At 33.6% G+C, this 23,375-nt stretch overlaps 1 protein-coding gene across 11 annotated transcripts; it reads right to left on the reverse strand.

Annotated features, from left to right (window-relative positions):
- Positions 1–14,484: 14,484 nt before the first annotated feature.
- On the reverse strand, positions 14,485–23,375 carry LOC126680615 (uncharacterized). Of its 11 annotated transcripts, none has more exons than XM_050375764.2 (5): positions 23,136–23,375; positions 21,408–22,634; positions 17,494–17,536; positions 16,039–16,123; positions 14,485–15,035 (listed from the first exon to the last, which is right to left on the reverse strand). In XM_050375764.2, the coding sequence occupies exons 2-5, from the start codon at positions 21,408–21,410 to the stop codon at positions 14,855–14,857; spliced, it is 312 nt and encodes a 103-aa protein (XP_050231721.1). In that variant the 5' UTR covers positions 21,411–22,634; positions 23,136–23,375; the 3' UTR covers positions 14,485–14,854. The 11 variants fall into 11 exon arrangements, 2 of the variants coding, with proteins under 2 accessions (XP_050231721.1, XP_050231720.1); XM_050375763.2 differs by having other exon boundaries at positions 21,408–22,617; positions 23,136–23,372; XR_007641255.2 differs by lacking the exons at positions 14,485–15,035; positions 16,039–16,123; positions 17,494–17,536 and adding exons at positions 18,367–19,791; positions 19,895–19,942; positions 20,492–21,335 and having other exon boundaries at positions 21,408–22,617; positions 23,136–23,346.

A 23,375-nucleotide genomic window follows, 5' to 3' on the forward strand; every position in this document is an offset into this window, starting at 1 on the left:
TATTTACTCTGTATTCAATTTTCACTTTTCCGGGTCCTTTCAGAATAGCTCCCGCTTCTGCTCCTTTTTTATTTGAAGCTCCATCTACGTGAAGTTCCCATAGCTATTCCGGTATAGATTCTTCTGTTTCGCTAGGGGTTATCTCGGCTACAAAATCCGCCAAGGCCTGTGCTTTGAGTGTTGGATGGGGTTCGTATCGGATATCATATTCGCTAAGTGGGATGGACCAATGGACGAGTCTTCCGGACGTCTCAGGTCTTTGAATCGCCTTTCGCAGAGGATGATTTGTTCTTACTACCACATTGTGGCTTTGGAAGTAGTATTTCAATTTTTTAGATGTAGTTACTATGGCGAGCGCCAGTTTTCAATCTTCGGGTACCTCGTTTCCGCTTCTGTCAGGACTCGGCTAATATAATAAATTGGTTTCAGCTCGCCATCTTCCTCTCTTACTAGCACTGTCCCTATGGTTTCTTTCCTCGCGCTGATGTATAAGTAGAGTGTTTCTCCCTTTAGCGGTCTACTCAGCAACGGCGGTATGGTCAAGAATTTTTTCAGTTCCTCGAATGCTTCATCGCAATCTTTGCTCCATTCGAACTTTTGTGCCCTTTTTAGGGCCTTGAAGAACGGCAAACATATTTTGGCCGAGCAGGACATGAATCTTCTGAGTGCGGTAATTCGCCCATTGAACTTATGAACTTCGCTTATATTTCGAGGTGCTTTCATGTCCACTATCGCTTTGATCTTTTCCAGATTTGCCTGTATTCCTTTCTAGGATATCATGAATCCCAGGAACTTTCCTCCCTATACCCCGAACGTGCATTTGTCTAGGTTTAGCTTCATCCCAAATTTATTTATGATCTTGAATGTTTCTTCCAGATCTTTTGTGTGGCTTTCCTCGTTTTCGCTTTTGATGATTAAGTTGTTCACGTATACTTGGACTCGCTTTCCGAATTCGTCTTTGAACATATAATTCATGAGCCTCTGGTATGTTGCTCAAGCGTTTTTCAGCCCGAAGGGCATCACCGTGTATCAGTAGGTTCCTCCTTCAGTGATGAATGACGTTTTCTCTTGATATTGTTCTTTCATTTGTATTTGATGAGTCTTAGGAAGCATCCGCTAAGCTATACATTGTATGTACGGCGGTCGAGTCCACGAGTTGGTCAATATCTGGTAACAGGTAGCTATCCTTGGGGCATGCTTTGTTTAAGTCGGTGTAGTCTACGCACATCCTGTTTTTTAAGTTTTATGCCCCTTAACTTGACCACGATATATGCCTAGTAACGGAGAAAAATATTCGGCAGCCTTCTAGCGTCGTTCTCCTTAAGTGGGATATTTAGTATATGCATTGTAACGCTAATTATATATTCTGCGAGGAATAAGCGTTTCAAAACATAAACTATACATGCACCCGGAGAACAAATGCTGAAAAATAACCGAATATTTTTCTACCGCTACTAGACATATATAGTTTTCGTGATCAAGATACGGGAGGACCATTTTTGCTAACTGTACAATCCCGTGTCGTTCAATCTCTTGAACACACGGGACGGGAAATCAACGGCTAGGTTTACGATTTTATTCGGTGGGAATAAAATCGAGGTCAATTTAGGTTGAAGCAGCTTATAAAGAAACTAATTATAAATAAAAATAAAAATAATAACGGTACTTGTTGTAGAGTAGAACCGCAACAGACAGAAAACAACAATAAGGAATGTCGGGTTGCTGCAACCAACGGCTATCAAACCTATAACGCAATTTGTTTCACTATTTTATTATTATATAATAAATAAATACATTAATTTTCTAGAAAAATTTGGGCAGCACTTCTCTCAAAAATAAGCATCACCCATTTTCAGGGAAGTACTGCAAGCAAATTACAGTATATTTTCAAAATTAATTACTAATTTGTCACTCACAACAACCAACACAAATACCAATTACAATATAAAAATGAGTCTACTATAACATAAATTATATAATTCACCTAAATTGGAATCTAATTTAATATGTTAAATAAATTAGCAAACTGATTTTCCTCAATTATTGTTATAATTTAACTAATTCAAAAATAATATATCTAATTATAATTATTTAACATAATGAAAATATTTTATAAACAAAAAGTTAATCGTAATTATCTAACCTAACCCTAAATTAATATAATTTAACATAATTTTTTCATTAACCTAATTATTTATCTAATTTAATTAATATCTTAACAAAAATAAAAATTTAAACTATTAATAATAAAGTAAAAATATTTGAACTAAATTATTTATAATTAAAGTAAGACATTTTAAATTATAAAAATTAAACAATAAAAAAATAATTTACAATAATTAATTCATGTAAATTACTAATTCTCAAACAAAACATTTATATACATTACCATTTATTAAAAAAAAGTTAACCTAATTATCTAACCCTAATAATTAAACTAACAAAACAATTAACCTAAAAATTAATCTAATTAAATAAACTAATCTAACAAATATTATAACTAATCTAACAATAATTAAATTAACAAAACAATAAAATAAATAACAAATAATTAACTACAACTAACCTACTGACCGGAGCAGAATAACAGATGGCGGAGGAGGTGGCGGCGGATTGAAGAAGTCGGTGACAGAGAGGGGCAGTGGCCTCTAAAAGGAAAAAAATGAAACCGGAGAAGGGCACAGGCGGGTAGCACCGGAAACCAAAAGAAAATGGCGAGAACGGACGGCGGCGAGAAGGAATGGCGGCGGAAGTCTAAAGAGGAAAGGGGAGGGGGTTTGCGGCGGTTCTTTTTATTTTCAGTTTCAGAAACTGAATGAAGAAGAAAACCTTATAGGTTATGTAATTTTCGCTTTTAGCGATGGACACTTAAATCTGTCGCTAACATCGAAAATAAATAAAACGTACCGTTTAGTATAAGAGATTAGCGACAAAATATTGTATTCCGTCGCTAATCTCTTTAATGAAATAATATGTTTCATGCCTGATGACATTTAGCGACGGAATACAATATTTCATCGCTAAAAATTCAAAAAAAAATTGGCACTTTTCCTTCGCGCCAACTCCAGCCAAAAACAGTGACAGAATAGCGACGGATTGTTCGTCGCTAATGTGGCGCGAACATTGCCGCGTTATTTTTTGACGGTTTATATTTTTGTGGGTGCATGATATTTTTTGAGAAACTTCAGAACTCAATGTTGGTGTATATGGCTTGATCAATGTTTCAAATTTTTCCATATAATGTTGTGTTATAAACTCCACCGGAAAGATGGAGGCTAATTGATGTTGATATAAAATAAATGTGAAATTAATATAAATTAAATATAAATTTAAAATAATATAAATTAAAATAATTTTTTAATAAATTGATGACAAATATTGAAATTAATTTATTAAACATTTATTTTATTAAAAATAAACTTGTGGAGTGACAAAATAATTAATAATTAATAATTAACTAAAAATCAATCAGATATGAACCTGATGTGAACCTATATCAATTGAACTACTTTTTTTAATAACTTTTGTCTTACTACTCTTTACAATTTTAAATGACATTTTATATAGAAAGATTTTTGAGATTTATACACAAATTGAATATCACTTTTAAGTGAAATGTATTTTACAGTCAATAAAATCAAAAATCAACCAGATATGAACCGGGAACCTATATTAAATAAACTACCTAATTCAATTTTTAATAAAAATTGTCTTACTGCTCTTTACAATCTTAAATGAAATTTTATGTGGAGAGAATTTTGAAATTAAGCGTAATAACAAATTGAATATTTCTTTTAAGTGAAATATATTTGTTTAATTCTTGTTTCATGACTCTCTTTTTATTTTCACTCTCAACTACTTCCGCACTGGAATCACTTGCATTACTGAATATAGGAGAACCAGAATTTGAAATCTAAATAGACTCATTGACTTGGTCTCTTGGACTGATTCAACAGTAGAATAAAAATTTGAAGCTAAACCCGGTGTGTTCAAATCCACATTATCTGGACGCAATTTGATGCAACAAGAGATTAAGAGAGGAAAGAGATGCAATCGAGAATTGATAAGAGCGAATAACGAAACATTTGATAGAGAGAACGACGTTGCAGGACAATGGTGGAGAAGAATAATTGATTTGAAGAGAAAGAGGCAGTGTAAAAAAATGTGGTTTAAGGTTGTATCACGTGTTTCGTGATGGAAAGGGACAAATATGTCCTATTTGTTTTATTCTTTAGTTTAGTTTGGATTATAAAGGATTTGTGTAAAGTTTTTTATTTTTCTGAGAGATTATTGGCAAAACAAAAATTGTGAGGTAAAAATATAACACCATAGCATTTTTAGGGGATTTATGTAAAAAAAATCCCAAAAAAATTGAAACTGCCAGAAGATATTATAAAATAGTCGTAAGCCGCGCATTTTGCGTAAAATCAAGTTAATATTTAATTTTAAACACTAATAAAAAGAAGTCAAGAAAAAATATAATTTGCAAACTAATAAAAATATATTGCAATTCTAGAAATGAATTATTTAAAAGTAATATATTAGAATTATCTATTAAAATCTAATGAGAATTATCTTTAATAGTAATTATAAAAAATAAATAAGTGTTTTATTTTTAAAATTTATGGGAATGATCATTCTTTCAAATTAGAAAACTAATTAGAATTATTTATTAATATTAATTTTTTAAATTAAAATAATATTTAAAGTTTTACTTAAAAATTAGAAACTCATAAAAATACTCATTTGGTCATTTTATTTATATCCATATTGATTAGTCGTATGTCCGCACGTTTGTGCGAAATCAATATGAAATTTTACATTTTTTTAGTTTTGTATGATACTTTTATAAAGGGGTTTTTAGATAAATACCAAAAAGGTAAAATATTCTCAAGAATACCTCCTCAAGTTTTTTTTGAAAAATACAATCTGAACTTTTTTTTTGCAAAAACGACTTTTGTTATCTCAAAAATATTTTATTTAATCTCAGAAATACGATTTTGATTACCTAGCGGTATACTAACACCGTTGGTTAACCAACAAACAAAGTTATTACAAATTCAAATCTCCATTTCCATTAAACTAGTTGAAAATCCTATTACAAACCCCTCCGCCTTCATCACCGCAACATCAACCGTCAAATAAAACATAAATCGTCCTTTTTAAATTTAAAATTATTGATTAACCATTAGTTAACCAATATTCTACTAAAAACAAGGTCATTGGTGTACCTTTAGTTCACCATTAGTTAAATAGTAACAAAATAAAATTCAACAACAGTTAACTAACGTTTTTATTAATAATATATTCAAAAATAATACTTATTATAAGTTATCCAACGGTTTACCTAATGACTGAAAAACTTAGAGTGCATGCTGAACATTTATTCTATCAATACATCCACGACAATCTAAACCATGACTGAAAAACTACAATCAAAAGCTTGTTCCAAATCACTTGTTTTAATTGACCAATCAAAACAAATAAACTGATGATTCCAAGACTCACATCTTTAACCTTTTACTAAGCTGATTCAGAATTTAACTCCTCAATTTGATCCCACAACTCATTTATCTTCAACTCCATTGCTTGTAATCGTCCCCTTTCTTGAGAATCAGATGATCTTCTTCTCCGAAATTGAGTCCAAATGTTTCCAACAATTCATTCACCCCTCTCTCTAATTTCTTCAATACTTGTATGACGGCACGACACTGGTTTTTTCTTTGGCGGATCTGAAAAAGGAGAAGAAAATGGAGAATTGGAATTTTATATTAGGGTTAGCAGTAAGATTACTGCTTACATCGTATTTATCTAATTTAGAAAGCATAAAAATCAAAAAAAGAAAGAAAAAAAGATAAATCTCTAAAATGAAAGTAAGCAACGTATTTATCTCATTATTTTGACTAATACTCGTGATTTCTCTAATTAACTTTTTTATAAATCAATTCTCATACCTAAAAATTACAAAATATAGTAATACATTCGTTTTAACTTTGTAACAAATTACAAATGTCTAAATTAGTGCCAGTTAAGAGACAATGACAAAAAGAAACAACATAAGGAAAATAAATAGATGATGTGCTCATAAAGAAGTTTTAAAAAAACTTAATACGATTATAGGATAAAAATAATATTAGAAAAATCTTACATATCTGATTTAAACAAAAAGGTCAAATCTTGAAAGAAAAAACTTACCTCTATAATATTAGACAAATTTTTAGGTATACCTAGTTTATCACGTTATCCGTAAACTAAAATTATCACATTATGACACGTCATTAAAAATAGGCCTAATTACTTAAAAAAACCCCGCCTTATAATATTTTTTCGTTTATACTCCGACCTAGAAAAAATTCATTTGTACCCTTTTTTTGATTTTTCATTTTCAAATGTACCCCAAAATTTAATATTTGCATCCTTTAATTAATTAAATTGTCAAAAAAATTAAATTTTGGGGTACAGTTGAAAACGAAAAATAAAAAAAAGGGTACAAATGAAGTTTTTCCTAGGTCGGGGTATAAACGAAAAAATGTTACAAGGTGGGGTTTTTTTTAAGTAATTAGGCCTTAATTAAAGGATGCAAATATTAAAACCAATTAAATAGAAGAGTTATATTATACTTTTTTTTATTGGTAAAAATACAAATAAATTCTTATACTTTAAAACTATTCAAATTAATTCTAAAAATTAATCGTTTTAAAATTTTTTATTTAAAAAATTTCCGACCAACCATTATACTCTTTCGAATTACGAATCCGCTATTAAAACCGATAAATATTTTTTACGAAAAAAAATATTTTTTTTTAAATTTCTTTCGGAGGAGCTCCTCCTCCTCCACGTGAAGGAAGGCGAAGAGTCCAAATGTTTTTTTTTTATTTAAAATTATTTACTTTTACGATTTTGTATTTAATAAATTATTGAAAATTAATATAAATTAAATAATTATTAAAAGTTTAATTTTATGAAAAAAGGTATTTTTGTACCATTAATAACATTAAAGTCTAATTAGAATATAAGTTAAAAAATGAAGTACTATTTTAAACTTTATTCTAAATGAAAAAAGTTCAATTTAATGCTTTAGGATACAATTGAAAACGAAAAAAATAAAAAAAAAGGTACAAATAAATTTTTTTCTAGGTCGGGGTATAAACGAAAAAAAATTACAAGGTGGAGGTTTTTTTAAGTAATTAGGCCTTAAAAATAGTGGCACTATCGTAATATTATATTTAAATGCGTAAAAAAATAACAAACATGTCACGACACAAAATCGAGAGTTAAGACCGAAGCTAGGCAATGCGAGTGGTTGCTTCGAAACCCATAGCAAGCATAAATTTAATATGAATTTTTTGCAAAAACTAAATATAATGTGACCATACAAACAGAACAAACATATCAATGTATATATACTAGTCAATTGACATGATATATCTGGGCATTCAACTTCGGCTTAATACATTATTTGACCCCTAAATTATATACTTTTATTCTCTGAGACTCTTAAACTAGATATAAATTCTATTGGACCTCTTAATTTTATTTTTTGTTCCATTAAACCCGTCAACTGCAACTTTTTTGCCGATCTGAACCTTTTTCCTCCAACGTGGCAAAAGCGCGTGTTTTCAAACGTTTTGAAGCGCGTGAAGAATAATCAAAATGCATAAATTGTTCTATTAAACCCCCGAACTGCACTATTTTATTCTATTTGACCCCTGAACTTATTTTATTTCCCTATTGCACCTTCAAACTTTTAATTTTTACCCATTAAACCTTCTCGAAAATACAATTATTTAATTTTTATCCATTTAATCTTCTAGAAAAATAAAAAAAATATTGAAATTTAGTCAAATAATTACATAATATAACTTCTTTTGTACATGTAAATATTTTTTCAGATTTCAATAATGATAAATGGAGTTTGTCTGTTTTTAACGATATTATAAAATATATAAATTTACTATATTGTGATAATATTAAATAAAGAATAAATTTTTTAAAAAAATTATAATTTTTAGTGTGTTTCACGAATTTCCAATTTTAAAAATTTTAATACACCAGCTTTTAATTTTTTTCCAATTTCAAACTTTTCAAATCAATTCTTAATTTTTAAAATTTGTGCTAAAATTGGAAAACACGCTAAAATTTCATGATTATTAAAGCCTTAAATGATTTTTTCAAATAATATGTATAATACATCAATTTTTATTTTAAATTAAAAAAATATATTTAGCCTTAATATATTTTTTGACCCCTAAACCTTACCTTTTATCCCTTATGACCTCTAAACTATTTTAGTGTTCCATTGGACCTCTTAACTATTTTTTTATTCTATTTAACCCCATGTCAGCAAAGCCATATCAGCAATTTTATTCACGTCATTTCGAATGAGGGGTTACATAGAACAAAAAAAAAGAGTTAAGAGGTCCAAAAGAACACGAAATTAGCTTAGAGGTTGCAGAGAATAAAATGATATAGTTAACGGGAATAATATACACTTATGAATTGGACGCTGAATAATTCATAAGTCCCGTGCGAATATTTTTAGTGCCAAAAGTCGCGAAATAATTTAAAAAGATTCTCGTGAAAATTTGATAAAATTTGGAAGTTGAAATTTTATCAAGCGCGGTCAATGCGGACCTAATAAATCAAAAATGATTTATTAAAAATAAAATATAACGAAATTCGGTAGTCGTTTCCGTTTGAACTACGGAGGATTAATTAAGAAGTTGGTTTAAAATGCATGATTGAGTTAGTACTAAACCGCACTTTAACTATTATTATATATATAACATTTGGAATGAGAATTAGGTTACAGAAACCCATTTCTCATTCAAAAAGAAGAAATGGAGGCGCTGTGCTCTCCAGAGAAGCGCAAAACTTAGGTTTCGATTCCGTTTCTCGATTCTAATTCCGTTTCTTCAATGATTACTCGAGTAATCGAGGTATTTAACCCGTATTAAATGTTTATTTTGATATATTTTGAATATATATTTGTTTATAAACGGTTACCGTATCGAATCGAACGTATACATATTGTCTTTACATTCCGAATGTGAATTTGGATAGATTAGATTGTGTATACGTGATAGGAGCGGAAAAACGGGGTTGGAATACGTCGAAATGCCCCAGGAATCGAGTTTCCCCGAGGTTGTGCACGTTGGTGCACGAACGTGCACCATCCAGGGTGCACGACCGTGCACCGATGGTGCACGACCGTGCACTAGCCAAGGGTGCCCGAACATGCACTAGCCAAGGGTGCCCGAACGTGCACCAGGCCGACATCGAAAGAGGGGGGATTCTTTTGGGGCTTTTTGCCCTATCCGTTTGACGTAATTTCATCGAACTAAAACGTTTAAAAACGATAACTTCTTTTGAAAGAAAGTGAAAAGAGTTTTTAAACCTAAGCTAAAGACTTTTAAAATGAGATTTTAAAAGTAAAGTTAAACGTTTAAAAAGGACTTTAAAAGAGTTAAAGTCGACGTTTAACCGTATTAAAAGATTTAGCAAACGATGTTGCTAAATGTCACGACCCGATTTCCGCCTAGAAACTCGTATCGAGACCGGAGCTAGGGAATGGGAATGGTTGTTCCGAAACCCGTAGCAAGCCTAGGAAAAACAGTAAATACTTTTCGCGTTTTGAAAACATAAAAGGTCTCAGTCTCTTTTCGCAAGTATTTGAAAACCTTCAGATAAACGTGTAATCAAAACCATACAATTGCATTACTGGACTTAGGGTAATAAGTGTACACTGCACACATCTTGACACAACCCTGTCCGAAAACAATGCCAGCGGTGCAAACCAGTAATCATATTAGATAACCGGTTTAAGCATGCCAAATAATTATTCACAAAACTTTTATCAAAACCAGGTTTCTTATAAACAACTGGCAAAAGCCCTTTTTATTTATAAAAACATGCTTTTGTCCCAAAATGATACTGACAGTAGTTTCATATCAGAGTTTAAGCATTTACAACTGAACTAATATTCGTAGCTAGAACTACTCTGCAGCTCTAGAGTGACCTTTATTTAGTTACAACTTCCAGAGAAAGAATTGGAAGTCTTGTCACGTCAAAATATCATTTACCTGTGAAAAGGAAAATCAACGAGGGTCAAATATGAGTGAATTCACATAATTACTTAAGCATATTAATAAAAGCAGAAATCGCATGTAAACACACTTTGTGCAGCCAAATAACCGATCCAAATGAAACCCTAAGAGAAACCCCATTTGGTTAACTGTGATTAATGTCACAGTTCGTGCTCTCTTGTTTAACACAGGATGAAATGTGAACTCACGTTATCACAATCATCTTATCTTTGTGTAAGGTTTGCTGGGCCGTAAATTGAATTACTGGCTCCTCAGGATAACCTGTTAGGTCTAGGCCGCTTTGCAAGCATCTGGCCAAAGAACCCAACTAGTATGCAATGCAATGTTTTATTAATACCGGTGATCACACAGTTCTATTGTTGCCCAATAGATATCACGTTCTAGTGGATCTATATATTGGTTTCAAATCGACTCTATGCAATGCAATTTCAAACACATTTTTAGTTATAAATGTTTTGGTATCAATATTCAAAAGTAAATATGCGAACTCACAAAACCGTTATCCACAAAACAGTTCTCGGTCACCCTCTACTCTCCTGGTCCAATAACTTGCTTGCTCGTCGGATCTAGTTAGAAAACAATTGTTAAATACAATTGAAACAAGAATTCTAACTCTAAAGAGTAGACTCTCTATTGACATTACTAAACATATAACATATCTAGTCTATACTCAATCTTAATCTCAACTCATAGTCCTCTAACTATTAATCACTTTGATTAATAGTGAATCTAATTAAAACGTCTCTAAGTTTTAATTAATCGAACTTCCTTAAACGTCCAAGTTGTTTTTAGTCCTTATTGAACGTACCGTTCAAAATTGTTCAAAACTCGTCGGTTCGGAACCCGACGTGCGAAAGCACGTCGGAAACGCGCGCTGGCGCGAGGCCCTGTGCGCCCGCACAGGACACTGTGCGCCCGCACAGTGTCCCTGTGCGCCCGCACAGTGTCCCTGTGCGCCCGCACAGTGTCCCTGTGCGTCCGCACAGGTGACTGTGCGGTCGCACAGTCTCAAAGAGACTGTGCGCTCGCACAGTCGGGCTGTGCGTGCGCACAGTCAGGCTGTGCGTCCGCATAGTTATTGTGCGACGCACAGTGGCTGTGCCGCACAGCCACGGGAACTCCGTTCCCGGGCCGATTTCCGTCGAGCTATACCCATTTTTCGATCCAAAACGCATATACAAATACCAATCTATCCATTTTCACTATCGGAACGTAAAATCATTACGTTTACGTTCGATTCGATACGATAACCGTTATATATTCGAATATAATCCATTTTCTATATATCCAAATTCAAAAAAACGGTTATAACTTCGATTATTAATGGATTACCGAAGAAATTTGAGTTAAAAACGAGAAATTGGATCGAAACCGTCGAACCTACCGTCGCGTGCCGTCGTCGCCGTTGCTCTGCACCTAAACCTAAGTTTTAGGTTTTGTTGCTACTGAACATTTCATTTGATATATATATAGTTTGGTTAAATTCCAAACTAGCCCCTAGGTATTCACACGTTACTTTAACCCAAATTCTTAAATACTCGTCCGTAACTAAAACGGACAACGAACTCCAAATTTTATGAAATTTTAACCACGAATTTCATAATTCGTAATTAGAATAAAAACGTAATTTTTATTCTCGCGGGACTTATGTTTTATCTTTAATAAATCATTAAAGATTTATTAGGGATAAATTAGACCTACTTAATAAAATTTCTATCTCCAAATTCTATAAAATTTTAGGGGTAACTTTCTAAAAATATTTCGTGAATATCGACTCCAAAAATATTCACACGGGACTTATAAATTATCCTATTTTAATTTATAAGCATTTCTTAATTCCCGTTAGTTAAAATATAAAATATCCAAATTTTATATTTTAACTTCTATAACTATTTTATATTTCCGGAGATACTATAAATTAAATTTATCCTTAAATTTAATTTACGTTCTCCCGGTCCTATAAATTATTCCTTACGTGGAATAATTTAATCCTGTAATTTTACGGGGTATTACACTAAATAATTGGTATTCGACTGTAAATTGTTTTGGCAATCAAGTCGATACTAGTAAATGATTTTAATTAGGTATTGCTATACCTAAAAGGACTTCTAGAGTGAAGTCTAGACGTTTTCTTGAGGTGAAAACGGTTTATATGGTTTTTAAAAATAAAGAGACCATAAGTGTTATGTGTTATATGAATTAAATGTTTTGTGTGAACCTAGGTTTCAAGACCTAGTTGTTTATACCAGAAATAGGTATTGATGTATGTCTTGTGTATTTTGTTTGTTTAATTCGACTAGCTGTCCAACAGTCAGACCAGGACTCAAGGGAGTCTATCACACATACGACGGTGCTAAGTAGTAACTTAGCAGTACTGTGAGTTTACGTGTTTACTTTTGAATATCAGTATTCAAAATTTTAAATCCATAAATCGCAGTAGTATAAACTAGCCAAGGGAGATCCATTGGAACGAGCTATCTATTGGGCTGCAATAGGGTTGCGTGATCACCAACACCAATTCCAGATGTACTTCTGTCGAGGTATAGAGGTATGTCTGTCCTGTTAAGTCATTGGAAAAGTAGATGCCCTGACTTTACGGGTAAACCCTAAGATGACAGTAATATGGTTACGGTCGCGGGTCAAACTACGATGGCAGTTTCTGATTACGGTCCAGGTACCAGAGATACAGAAGTGGACGGCGGTGATTCAGTTCACGGTCCTTAGTCTGTAGTCTATAAGCTCGTGATGAGAGTGTGCCCGTTAGGATAGTTGTGGACTAGGATTTCATATGGATCGAAAATTTGGTAATATTTTATATATATAACTATTTTATATATATTATGCGATTTTGGTATTTACTTGTAAACTGTCTACACACTCATAAATATTTATATTTCTGTCCCCGTTATTGTTTCCCAATTTTCAGGAAACGAGCTTTGAGGTCATTCGAGCTTGCACTTTCCTACTTCAGGGGAGCTCTTCTTTTGGGTATTGTACATAGGATTTTGTACTCTTAGTATGCTGCAATAGTATAAGTGTAATATGCCAGCAGCCGTGCCACTAATCCTCACGTGTGTATACCTTTTGGGTGGCTGTGTAGTGGCATATTGTATCTAGTTACCGAGTCGGCCTCGTGTGTTTTTGTGAGGGTCAAAAACAGTATCTTTTATATACGCCGGCTATGAGTAACCGATCCGCTGTGTATTTTAATATTGTTTAATACCACCGTTGCGAGACGCAAAGGTGTCCGCTTTATTTTATTAAACATATTGACAGTGGCGTGTGGTTCGGAACGGGGCTGCCTATGTGTTTAGACAAGCGAGTTATAAGTCCATGTTTTCCAGTACCTACCACGCCAGGTTTTCAGAAGGAAGCGAGGGTTGAGATAACGAGGTTATCCAACCAGTACTTCTGAAAACCAGATTTCCCTTATATGTCTATTTTCAGAAATCGTGTTACGTTAAAAGAGAAAAGTTTTAACGGTATTTTCTGAAAACGGATTGTACACGAGGTGCGATCTTTTAATAATATTTGCGAAATATTTCTAGAGGTTCTAGGCTTGCTACGGGTTTCGGAACAACCATTTCCATTCCCTAGCGCCGGTCGTGACTTGGATTAGGGTGAAATTCGGGTCGTGACAACCCACAAGTACTAGAGGTTTAAAGTGAGTGAAATTGATTGTGAAATTAAATTCGGAAAGCAACAAAAAGGGTATTTGTTTCAAGTATCAATTAACCGACTAAGAATTCAACTAAACACTAAATTGCAATTAACAACTAAATTAACACTAATTATCAATGGATTAAATCAATACAAGCAAACCTCAAGGGATTGGTAATCACACTTAGGTCATGCATTCATGGTTGGTCAATTCAGAGGTATTTCAAGGGCCAAGTGAAGTCTAATGCGCCATTCCCGCTCTCTCGAGCCTCAAAGAACAACAAAACCGCTACCTAATTACATAGTCAATACCAAGCTCACTCTCGTGTTACAAGGCATAACCAAATAATCAACTAGCGATTAATCTAACAACTCTAAGGCCACCTAGGTTCAAACCACTCTCGTGTTGCTCTAGAATCTAGGTTTTCAATCCTATTAGTCAATCTAATCAACCAACTCTCGGTGCATTAATCACACTCTAAACATGATTAGGGTAGCTAATCCTAAACAAGCAATAAGCAATAAGAGTGAAACATGAGTAAACAACACCATGAACCAACCAATCAGATAATTCTACTCTATCATACCAATCCCCGAACAAGGGGCTTAGCCACACATGGCTAAGTTATCAACACATGCAATAGATATTAAACTAAACATCAAAGAGTAAAGGGAAGTTACCTTAATTGAATAATAAGAACAATAAATCATAAGATAATGAAGAGTAATCAATAACTTGCATTCAATAAGTAAACCTTATTCTTACAACCAAAATAAAAGCTTCCAAGCATTCATCAATGGAGGAAACTATGGAACATCAAGTTCAAAAAGGATTCTACTCTACTCTAAGAGAAGCAACATTCAAAAGAAATAAAATTGAGTAATAATGTCATAACCTAAAATAGAGATAATGTTGTATTTATAGTTGTTATAAATGAGGAAATAAAGACATTCTAGTACAAGTTGTGTCTAGCCAAATAAGGAAGTGGGCCTTGAGCTTTTGTCTTGAGAATTGAAGTTGAGATCCTCTTTAAAGGCTTGTCTCGGATCGAGACACTTGAGTTGGGAGTGTATCTCGGTCTGAGACATTAGATGATGGGCATTCTGCCCTCTCCTTTTATTGTGTCTCGAATCAAGACACTCAAGTAAATAGGATGTCTCGATCCGAGACAAGGCAAAATGCCTTGTTCTGTTGCTCGTTTCGCTCCTCGGCTTTCGTTGTTTCTTCCCATATTTGATGCCGAAATGCTCTGTAATGCTCTCAAACACCTGAAACGCTCACACATGCAATAAGGTGTACAAAACACTTATAAAACATGGTGAAATATAGTAAAAGCATGCAGAAATACAACTTATACATAGGAGTATTTTACTCCTATCAAACCTACTCCTATCAGACATTCAAAAACCCTGCTATACTAGGTTACGACTGGTCACTGTATACCACTGCAGTGCTAAGGGGACTCATGCTTTGTGCAAGCCAAAGATTTTCGGCAAAAAAGAGATTGACTGTCTGATCCGACTCTATCCACCTGAAAGGGGTAAATTGACATCAACAGGGTCAGCTGAAAGCTGAGTGAGAGTACACATTACTAATGGCATTACTCAAAATAACATCGCATTTAAAAACAAAACAAGTATATATATTTACATATTAAATATTTCAAGTAATTGATCCGATCGAAACCTTAATCTTAAACTCATACTATTTCTTATCCGTATCCTACTTATATCATATCCATTCGCATTGTATCAAATGATTTTAAACCAAGTGGTACGGTCCCGAGATAGTTCGACCGAGTTAACCGCTACCACGGGGCATAGTCCTAAGATAGTTCAACCGAGTTGACTCATGTCACTGCTTAATCCTAAGGTGTGAGTCCCGAGATAGTTCAACCAAGTTAACTCACTAGATACGGGTTCCGAGATAGTTCCGCCGAGTTAACCTCGTATCTATCACACATAATCCTCCTTATTCTAAAACATAATCATCATATAACGAGCTCATAATAAATATTTTCAAATAAAAACATCTATCAATACTAATTCTATGACTGACCCGGACACTGGTGATCACACAATCTATTGACAGCCAATCGTTTTTCACGGATCATATACTAGTTTTCACATGCTATTAATCGATAATTCGATACATAAAATTCATATATATAACTAGAAAATAATATAACATGCGGTGCAATTTAATAATTATGCGTATGTTATTATAAAGTAGCTATACGTAATAATACGCCAAAAGTAACGTGTTACTCACAACTTGCTATCCATAATCTTCCAAAATAGCGAAGCGATGTCACGTTCGTCATGTTCCGGGTCCCGTAGGTGACACCTCGCCGAGTCTACGCAAATTCGATAGTAGATCGAATTAATAAAAAAATTAACTATAATTAACTTATCCAAAAATTGGGTTTCTAGCCAATTCGGCTATCGAAACCGCTTATTTAAAATAGCCCGCATTCTAAATAAATTGGACATATCTATAGTCCACAATATCTACGAATTTAATTTGGACTCGAACTTCATTCGACATCTCTAAAGCCTCCAAAAGTTTACTCAAAGTTAGCTTCTTAATCTTCCCTTTTCAATTCATGTTTTCGATCAACTTTGAGCTATTAAAACTGTTGTCGAAACGGAAGTGAGGATAAGTACGTTTCTGGAGAACTTGAATTTATATAGTACATAAAAAGTCAAAACCCTTTTCGTATTTTTATAAACAAAAGTAAATGTAAACTTTTAGGACGTACATATTTTTATAATTTTTCCCGTTTTTTGGATTGTTTTTGTAATTTCCCCCACCTTTTTCATGTACATAATAAAACATCAGGAAAGAATCATGCCGCTTTTCATCTTGGCCCGTTTTGAGCCGGTCAAGACTGCAACTAGAAGAACAATCTAATTCAAAACTGGAACTTTACTTTTCATGAAGATTGTCTTGATGTTTTTCTTCCCTATGTCGAGTCCTTCTACAGTTCATCATGGCAAGGGCTCTCGACATGACCCATCTACACTCAAGCGATTAATGTTAAACTAGGTTCGGCGAGCCGTTGAAACAGTCATGCGACTTTACAAATTACTTGTTTAACCCATTAACAGTAAATACAATTGAGAAAGTTATGAGGAGTGATTTGCTAATTTTGAGAATTAGTAAATAATTATATTTTTTATTTTTTGTGTGTGCAATGTTTCTGTTTTTATTATAATTATATTTTTTTTATTTGAGTTAAGTTATTAAAATAATGTTATGGGGAGTGATTTGCTAATTTTGAGTATGTGTGTTTATTTAAATATATTTTTTAATTTATATATTAAAAGTATTTATATGGTAAAAATATTTATTTAAATTTTATTATTTTACTATTAATTAAAATTATATGTTTCTATTTTTAGAATGAATAAATATGTAAAAAAAAGTTTCAATTTGAGTTAAGTTATTAAGATAATGAAATAATATAGTTTTAAATATTCTTTTAGATAGAATTTATGATTGGAAAAAAATTTATTTACACATAGAGTTTATGGTTATAAAAAAATTATTCTATCTCTAAAAAATAGAGTTTTCACTCTTAGAACGGGTGAGAGATGACCTCAACCGATTAAAAATCTCATGAATACCAACATGAACCAAATTGACTCGGCTCTAAGGTGTCCCCCAAGATGAAATCCGTGTGAATCAAAAATCAAGCCCAATTGTATAAGAAAACCTTTTTACCTGTACATCTGAACTCACTCTTACTATCTATCCAGACTGCTACCTACAAAACATTAAAACCCTCTTTGGAATTTCAATTATCTAATTGAAATTTATAAATGAATTACAACGTTTGAAATGAAAGAACATAAAATTTAAAATTGACATATGTATTTTATATATTTATATTTGGAATGAATTCTAGAGTTGATTGAAATTAAGCTTATAAAATTTTATTAAAAATATTTTAACAATAGAAATGATCATCATATTTTTTTTATAATATAAACTTATTGCATATATATATATATATATATATATATATATACAAAAATATTATAGTCATTAATATTACGATTAAGATATGAAATAATTTATAATGATTTTGTTTGCAAGAAAATAATAAAAAATTCAAATCTTCAAATTTGTAGGTAGGTTCCGTTTAAATTTGATGCTTGAATTTGTTTGTCAAAAGGTAGGTCAAAAGTCAAAACTGTAACTCGCGAGTCACTAGGGGGTAACTCAGGAGTCACGTCAAAATACAAGTCAATCCGGGAACCTAAGGTCCCGGCGAGATTCACTCGCAGGCACACTTATCCAGAAATCTAGGTTAAAGCGGGATTAGTGTCAAAAACTACAAGTATTAGTCCGGAGGTAAAGGAACCCAAAAAAAATTAATGTCCAAATTTACTAGTATTAGTCCGGAGGTAAAGGAACCCAAAAAAAATTAATGTCCAAATTTACTCCTAAGTTAAGTTTAATCCGAAGATTAAAATAAAAACCCTGATCTTTGGTTTTTGGTTTGTTTGATATATGTAAACTTAATTAAATGAAAAATCAGCTACAATCCCCTAAAATATGGAAACTTATTCTAATAAAATAAAAAACTCTTAATTAAAAAAGATAAATAATAAAAAATCTAATTTATTTGGCTACACGGGTCACATTACCCAAAAACCCCATCTTTACATAAAGTCTTCTCCAGCAATATTTTGGGCTATGGTAAACAATACCCTCAACAAGTTCGATATTCGAAATATTGAGCTTGTTTTAGTTCTGACCCAAAAGTATAATATTTTCTTCACCAGTAACTTTTTCTTTCTCAACATATGATAAATTACGACTGCAGTCCGGATAAGGTACGCGCCGAACTCTTTTAATTTTATGCTGTTTTTTAATAATTTGGTCACAAGCTATCTTCATGTAAAACCAACTAAAGAAAAGCTCTGTAAAAAAAAAAACAGGACCAAACCCACCTTTTGGTCTTAACAAATTAATAATTTAAAAGTACAAACACTGGAATCTAGGTGCCAATTTGTCACCTTATGGCCGAACTTAACAGCCCAAAGCTTCCAAACCCCTCACTTTCACTAAAAATCACCAAGCCCCCAACAATAGCCGACTTCGCTATTGAATCCTCAAGGCTGAACCTGATCGCCGAACTCACCAAGCTCGCTGCCGAACTGAAGGTGCCGAACTTTGCTGCAAAACTTTGTTGCCGAATTGAAGCTGCCGAACTCACCAAGCTCGCTGCCGAACTTTGCTGCAAAACTTTATTGCCAAATTGCAGCTGCCGAAGTCATATCCTGCCGAGACCCCGGACTTGCTACAAAAACTGTTCTCCTGAAGTCATTTCTTGCCGAACCGGACTCTTGGACTCGCCGTTGAACTTCACCAAATTGATCCGCCAAACTACTTTGCCAAAACTGATTTTCGAACTTGAGTCTATCGAACCCGGCCGAACTCCTTGTCTTTATTGAACTTGCAAAATTTTCAACGAGCCACGCCTAGTTGTATTGAGCCCTGACTCATTGAGTTGCCAAACTAACTTACCGAGTTGCAAAATTGACTCACCAAGTTGCCAAACTAACTCACTTAATTTGCCGAACCTATTCACCTGGCTACCGAACTCCAAATTGCCAAACTTAAAAAAATTAAGCAACTTGCCAAACTCTCAGGATCATATTTTTGCCTACCTCCAATCTAATAGAATTACTGGAGTTTTGTCAATTTGAAGGCTTGATTTTATTTTTCACCAGGATACCAACAAGCTGCTAAGGTAAACAACTAAGCTTTTCTAAACGATTTGGCAGTATTAGATCAATTGGTTAATAACAAAAGTTTTCTTTCTTTTTTCAAAAACATGGACTATTATTGTCTTAGTCCAATTTTTAAGCAACCATCTCCACTGTGTGAGCAAGCATCGCTATTTCACACTCACTCTCCTCCAAGGGCTCAAACAACCTCATGTTGCTTCCATCTGGATTCAAGGAAATTCAAAAACCGGGTCGAGCATTTACATTTATTCTTCGAAAATCACTGGAAAAAGATGGGCATCAATTCATTCAAAATCTGTATGCACCCTATGCCCAACAACATGCATTACTCTTAATAGGCTCAACTTTGTTCTTATGAGCATTACCTTGATTTCCATGCATCTTAAAAGTTCCAATCTCTGGGCTTCCACTCGCTGAACTTGCTTATAAAAAGTTTCAAGTGGACCGTTCTGGGTACTACGACTATGGTTCTATATTTCCCAGAGTTAGTTAACACCACAGTAAAAGCTCAATGCCACTATACTTCTCGTCATTTTTTCATACTAAGGTAGTCACCCAACCTATCAGTTCCTGTACTTATCTGGGATTATCCATCACTATGGATGGGTTATATGGATGGTCTAAACGCACCGATCTAGAGATACGAAGTAAGTGGTTAGCCATTAGACTTCAGCTCTTCGTTCACAAGGCTTGCCCAATCCTCTACAAATTGACTGGAATGAACATGGTTCCCTCTAGAATAAATATCTCTGACTTGAAGAGATGAAGTCCAATTGGCTAATCACTTACTTCGTATCTCCGAAAGCAAGCCGTGGCATTGAGCTTTTACTGTGGTGACAATCACTAACTCTGGGAGATATAGAGCCATAGTTGTAGTACCTAGAACAGACCAGTTGGAACTTTGTTTCAGCAAGCGACAACATATCAAAAATACCTCGATAAAGTAGGGTCAAAATACTGACCGTGGTTAAGGTTTTGACAATCCACGATCGCAGTCGCAATTTTTTGAGAGTCCCGATTTATCTTGTATTGCAAATGATAAACTTAAAAAGGCGATATACTCTTGACGATCAAGATCACCTTCATTTTTCATATGATACCAAACCGTTAGAAAGGCCAAGTTTTTTTTACCTTAGCAATTTGGAAGCTATAAGTCCTCGTACAAAAACAAATTGACAAAAATATGATCTTGAGAGTTTGGCAAACTGCTTAATTTTTTTGAAGTTTGGCAATTTGGAGTTTGGCAGCCACGTGAGTCATCAATTCGGCAACTCGGTACTAGGCTTGACTCGGTGAAAATTTTGCGAATTCAACAAAGGCGAATTCAAGTTCGGCAAATCAGTTTTAGCAAAGTAGTTTGGCGGATCAATTACGGTTCGACAATAGAGCGGTTGGGTTAGGCAAAAATTGACTTCAGGAGAACGGTTTTTACAGCTACTCCGGGCGTCTCAGTCCGTCGAAGGATCTGAGTTTGGCAGCAATGTTCGGCAGCTTCATTTCGGCAACAAGCTTGGTGAGTTCGGCGATCAGGTTGCCTTGAGGAGAGAGTCAATAGCGAAGTCGGTTGTGGTTGAGGACTTGGTAATTTCAGTGAAAGTGAGGTTGATGAGGCCATAAGGTGATAAATTTGCAGCTAGGTTTTCAAGTGTACTTTAAAACTAAGGCCAAAAAAGTGGCTGTCCTGTTTTTTAGAGAGTTTTCTTTAGTGTTGGTTTTACATGGATTTTTAATAATGTAATGATATCTTATCTTATTAGTACCTAAGTCTGGATTAATAACCGAATTGAATTGTACCTGGACTCACTCCTAAAAACAGAAACATATAAAATCAATAGTAAAATAGTAAAATTTAAATAAATATTTTTAATATAAACATACCATTTCTTTTCCAAAATCAAATATGCTGAATCTGCCCCGTGATGGTGCTGGTCATCAAATCAAACTATAAGAACTTTACCAGCATGTTATTACCAGTACTCAAGTTGAATAACTGTTGCTTTGCATGATCTCCGTCCATTTCCTACCTGCTGTGGCACATGCAATTTTGAAAATAGACAAGGAATTGGAAAACTTTTGTTAGAAGTAGATAAATTCAATCAAATCATGATTCAACATTTAAATTTTAACAATGTAGCATCACAAAAACGAATCAAAGTTAGTATGAAAGAGCAAGCCACAATATTTGATTCAATTTTGTCACACATACAACAAACCAGACAAACACAAAAGACTGCTAGTAAGAATTAGAGAACTGAGATCATCAGGGTCACTGTGAGAGCAAAGAGACTGACAATTATTATAAAGTGACATTAAGAAACACAAAAGTCCCATAAAACAATATATACTGAGGGGAGAAAATAACAAAAGCCTCACCCCATCGACCTTCCGACGCCTTACCTCCTCCACCATAAGCGCTAAAAATGGAAACAACGAAGACTGTCAAACATCCTTGGAGCTCTCAAGACAACTGCCGTCAATTAAAACCGTAATTACCATATAATCTACCAATCCATTTTGCTCCTTACAAACAACTTCAAGCTCCTTCTTTCTTATGGGCACCCAACTGAATCCTGACTTGACAGCGTGCTAGAATTTCTTGCTTTATCAATGCTACAATCCATTTCTTCTTCTTGCTATCTTGAACCTCATCATTGAGAGGTACCAAATGGTCAATTGTCAGCTGACTGAAGTCCTATTTTGATGCTAGTGATGGTGCAACTCTATTTAAAGGCTTTCCAAGGACATGGTGGGACCTGGAAACACCATGCTTGAGCGCTAAGCTAATTAAAGGCTTTGCTAAGCTAATCACAATATAATCATTACGTTTTAATCCGATATTTCTTTTATCCAAATCTGAATGTCCTTAACAACCATGCACATTCTCAATATTAATGGAAAATGACTTATCATTGACTTTTAAACAAAATGAAAAGGAGTAAATTATGATGAAACCAATTGCACTCAATAAACTCTTAAATTGCAAACAAAATCCAACTTTTCTCAGGGAAGATGTATGTGAGTTTTGAATTTCCACCAAGCAGCAAATTTGTTAAACGAGATCCTCTGTATAGTGAAATTTCCCAATTGGCTGCATCAGTGAGCGAACTGACCATTTACAACAGAAATGTAGTCAATAGTAAAACTGATCAAAACCATCAAGAAAAAGGTTTCACATAATTACAACAATAATTGCATCCTATTGTAGTACTACTGTGAACGAACTGATCATATGCAACAAAAATGAACTAGTGAATGGTAAAATTGATGAAAACCAGCAAGAAACATCCTATTGCAGTACTACTGTTTCTTCTATTTTTGCTGTAAATTTTCAGTTTTCCTAGCTATGGTATCATTACCCAAGTTGTGATAGAGACAAATAAATATTTTGGAACCCCTGAAGCATTTTGATGAAGTGTTTTGTCACATGAGTTTTTTTAACATAGGCACATCTTAATACAGCTGCAATAAACACACATAATTACTAAAACAAAGACATAGCTCATTATCAAAGACTTATTGAAATCTAAAATAGCTCAGTAAGATCACACCATGCACATGTAGCCATTCGACATGCAAGGATCAACAATATAATGCAGATTCTTGAACAAGTCAGCAGATTCTTGAACTTCTTCAGCTTTGCTTTCTCTACAAAATTAAACAGATCAGAGATTTCTGTAATTGATTTCATAGTTACTGATTAGTTGCATTGAAGGAGAGAGGGATAGAGAGAACAGAGTGATAATTATGACCGTTGGGCGTGAAGGAGAGAGAGAGAGAGAGAGTTTCAAACGGTTAGGGTGCTAATAAGACCGTTGGGGAGGTCTGTGCCCTTTATATAAAAGAAAA

This window comes from Mercurialis annua, linkage group LG5 (genome assembly GCF_937616625.2).
Source record: "Mercurialis annua linkage group LG5, ddMerAnnu1.2, whole genome shotgun sequence".
Classification (NCBI taxonomy): Eukaryota; Viridiplantae; Streptophyta; class Magnoliopsida; order Malpighiales; family Euphorbiaceae; genus Mercurialis; species Mercurialis annua.

Excerpts from the sequence above, each read along its gene's own strand:
- LOC126680615 (XM_050375764.2), bottom strand. Across the intron at positions 16,124-17,493 it reads GAGTGAGTTCAGATGTACAG|ACTCGGCGAGGTGTCACCTA; the intron begins GTAAAAAGGTTT and ends GAATTTGCGTAG. Across the intron at positions 15,036-16,038 it reads AAGATTATGGATAGCAAGTT|GTGTTTGAGAGCATTACAGA; the intron begins GTGAGTAACACG and ends TGAGCGTTTCAG.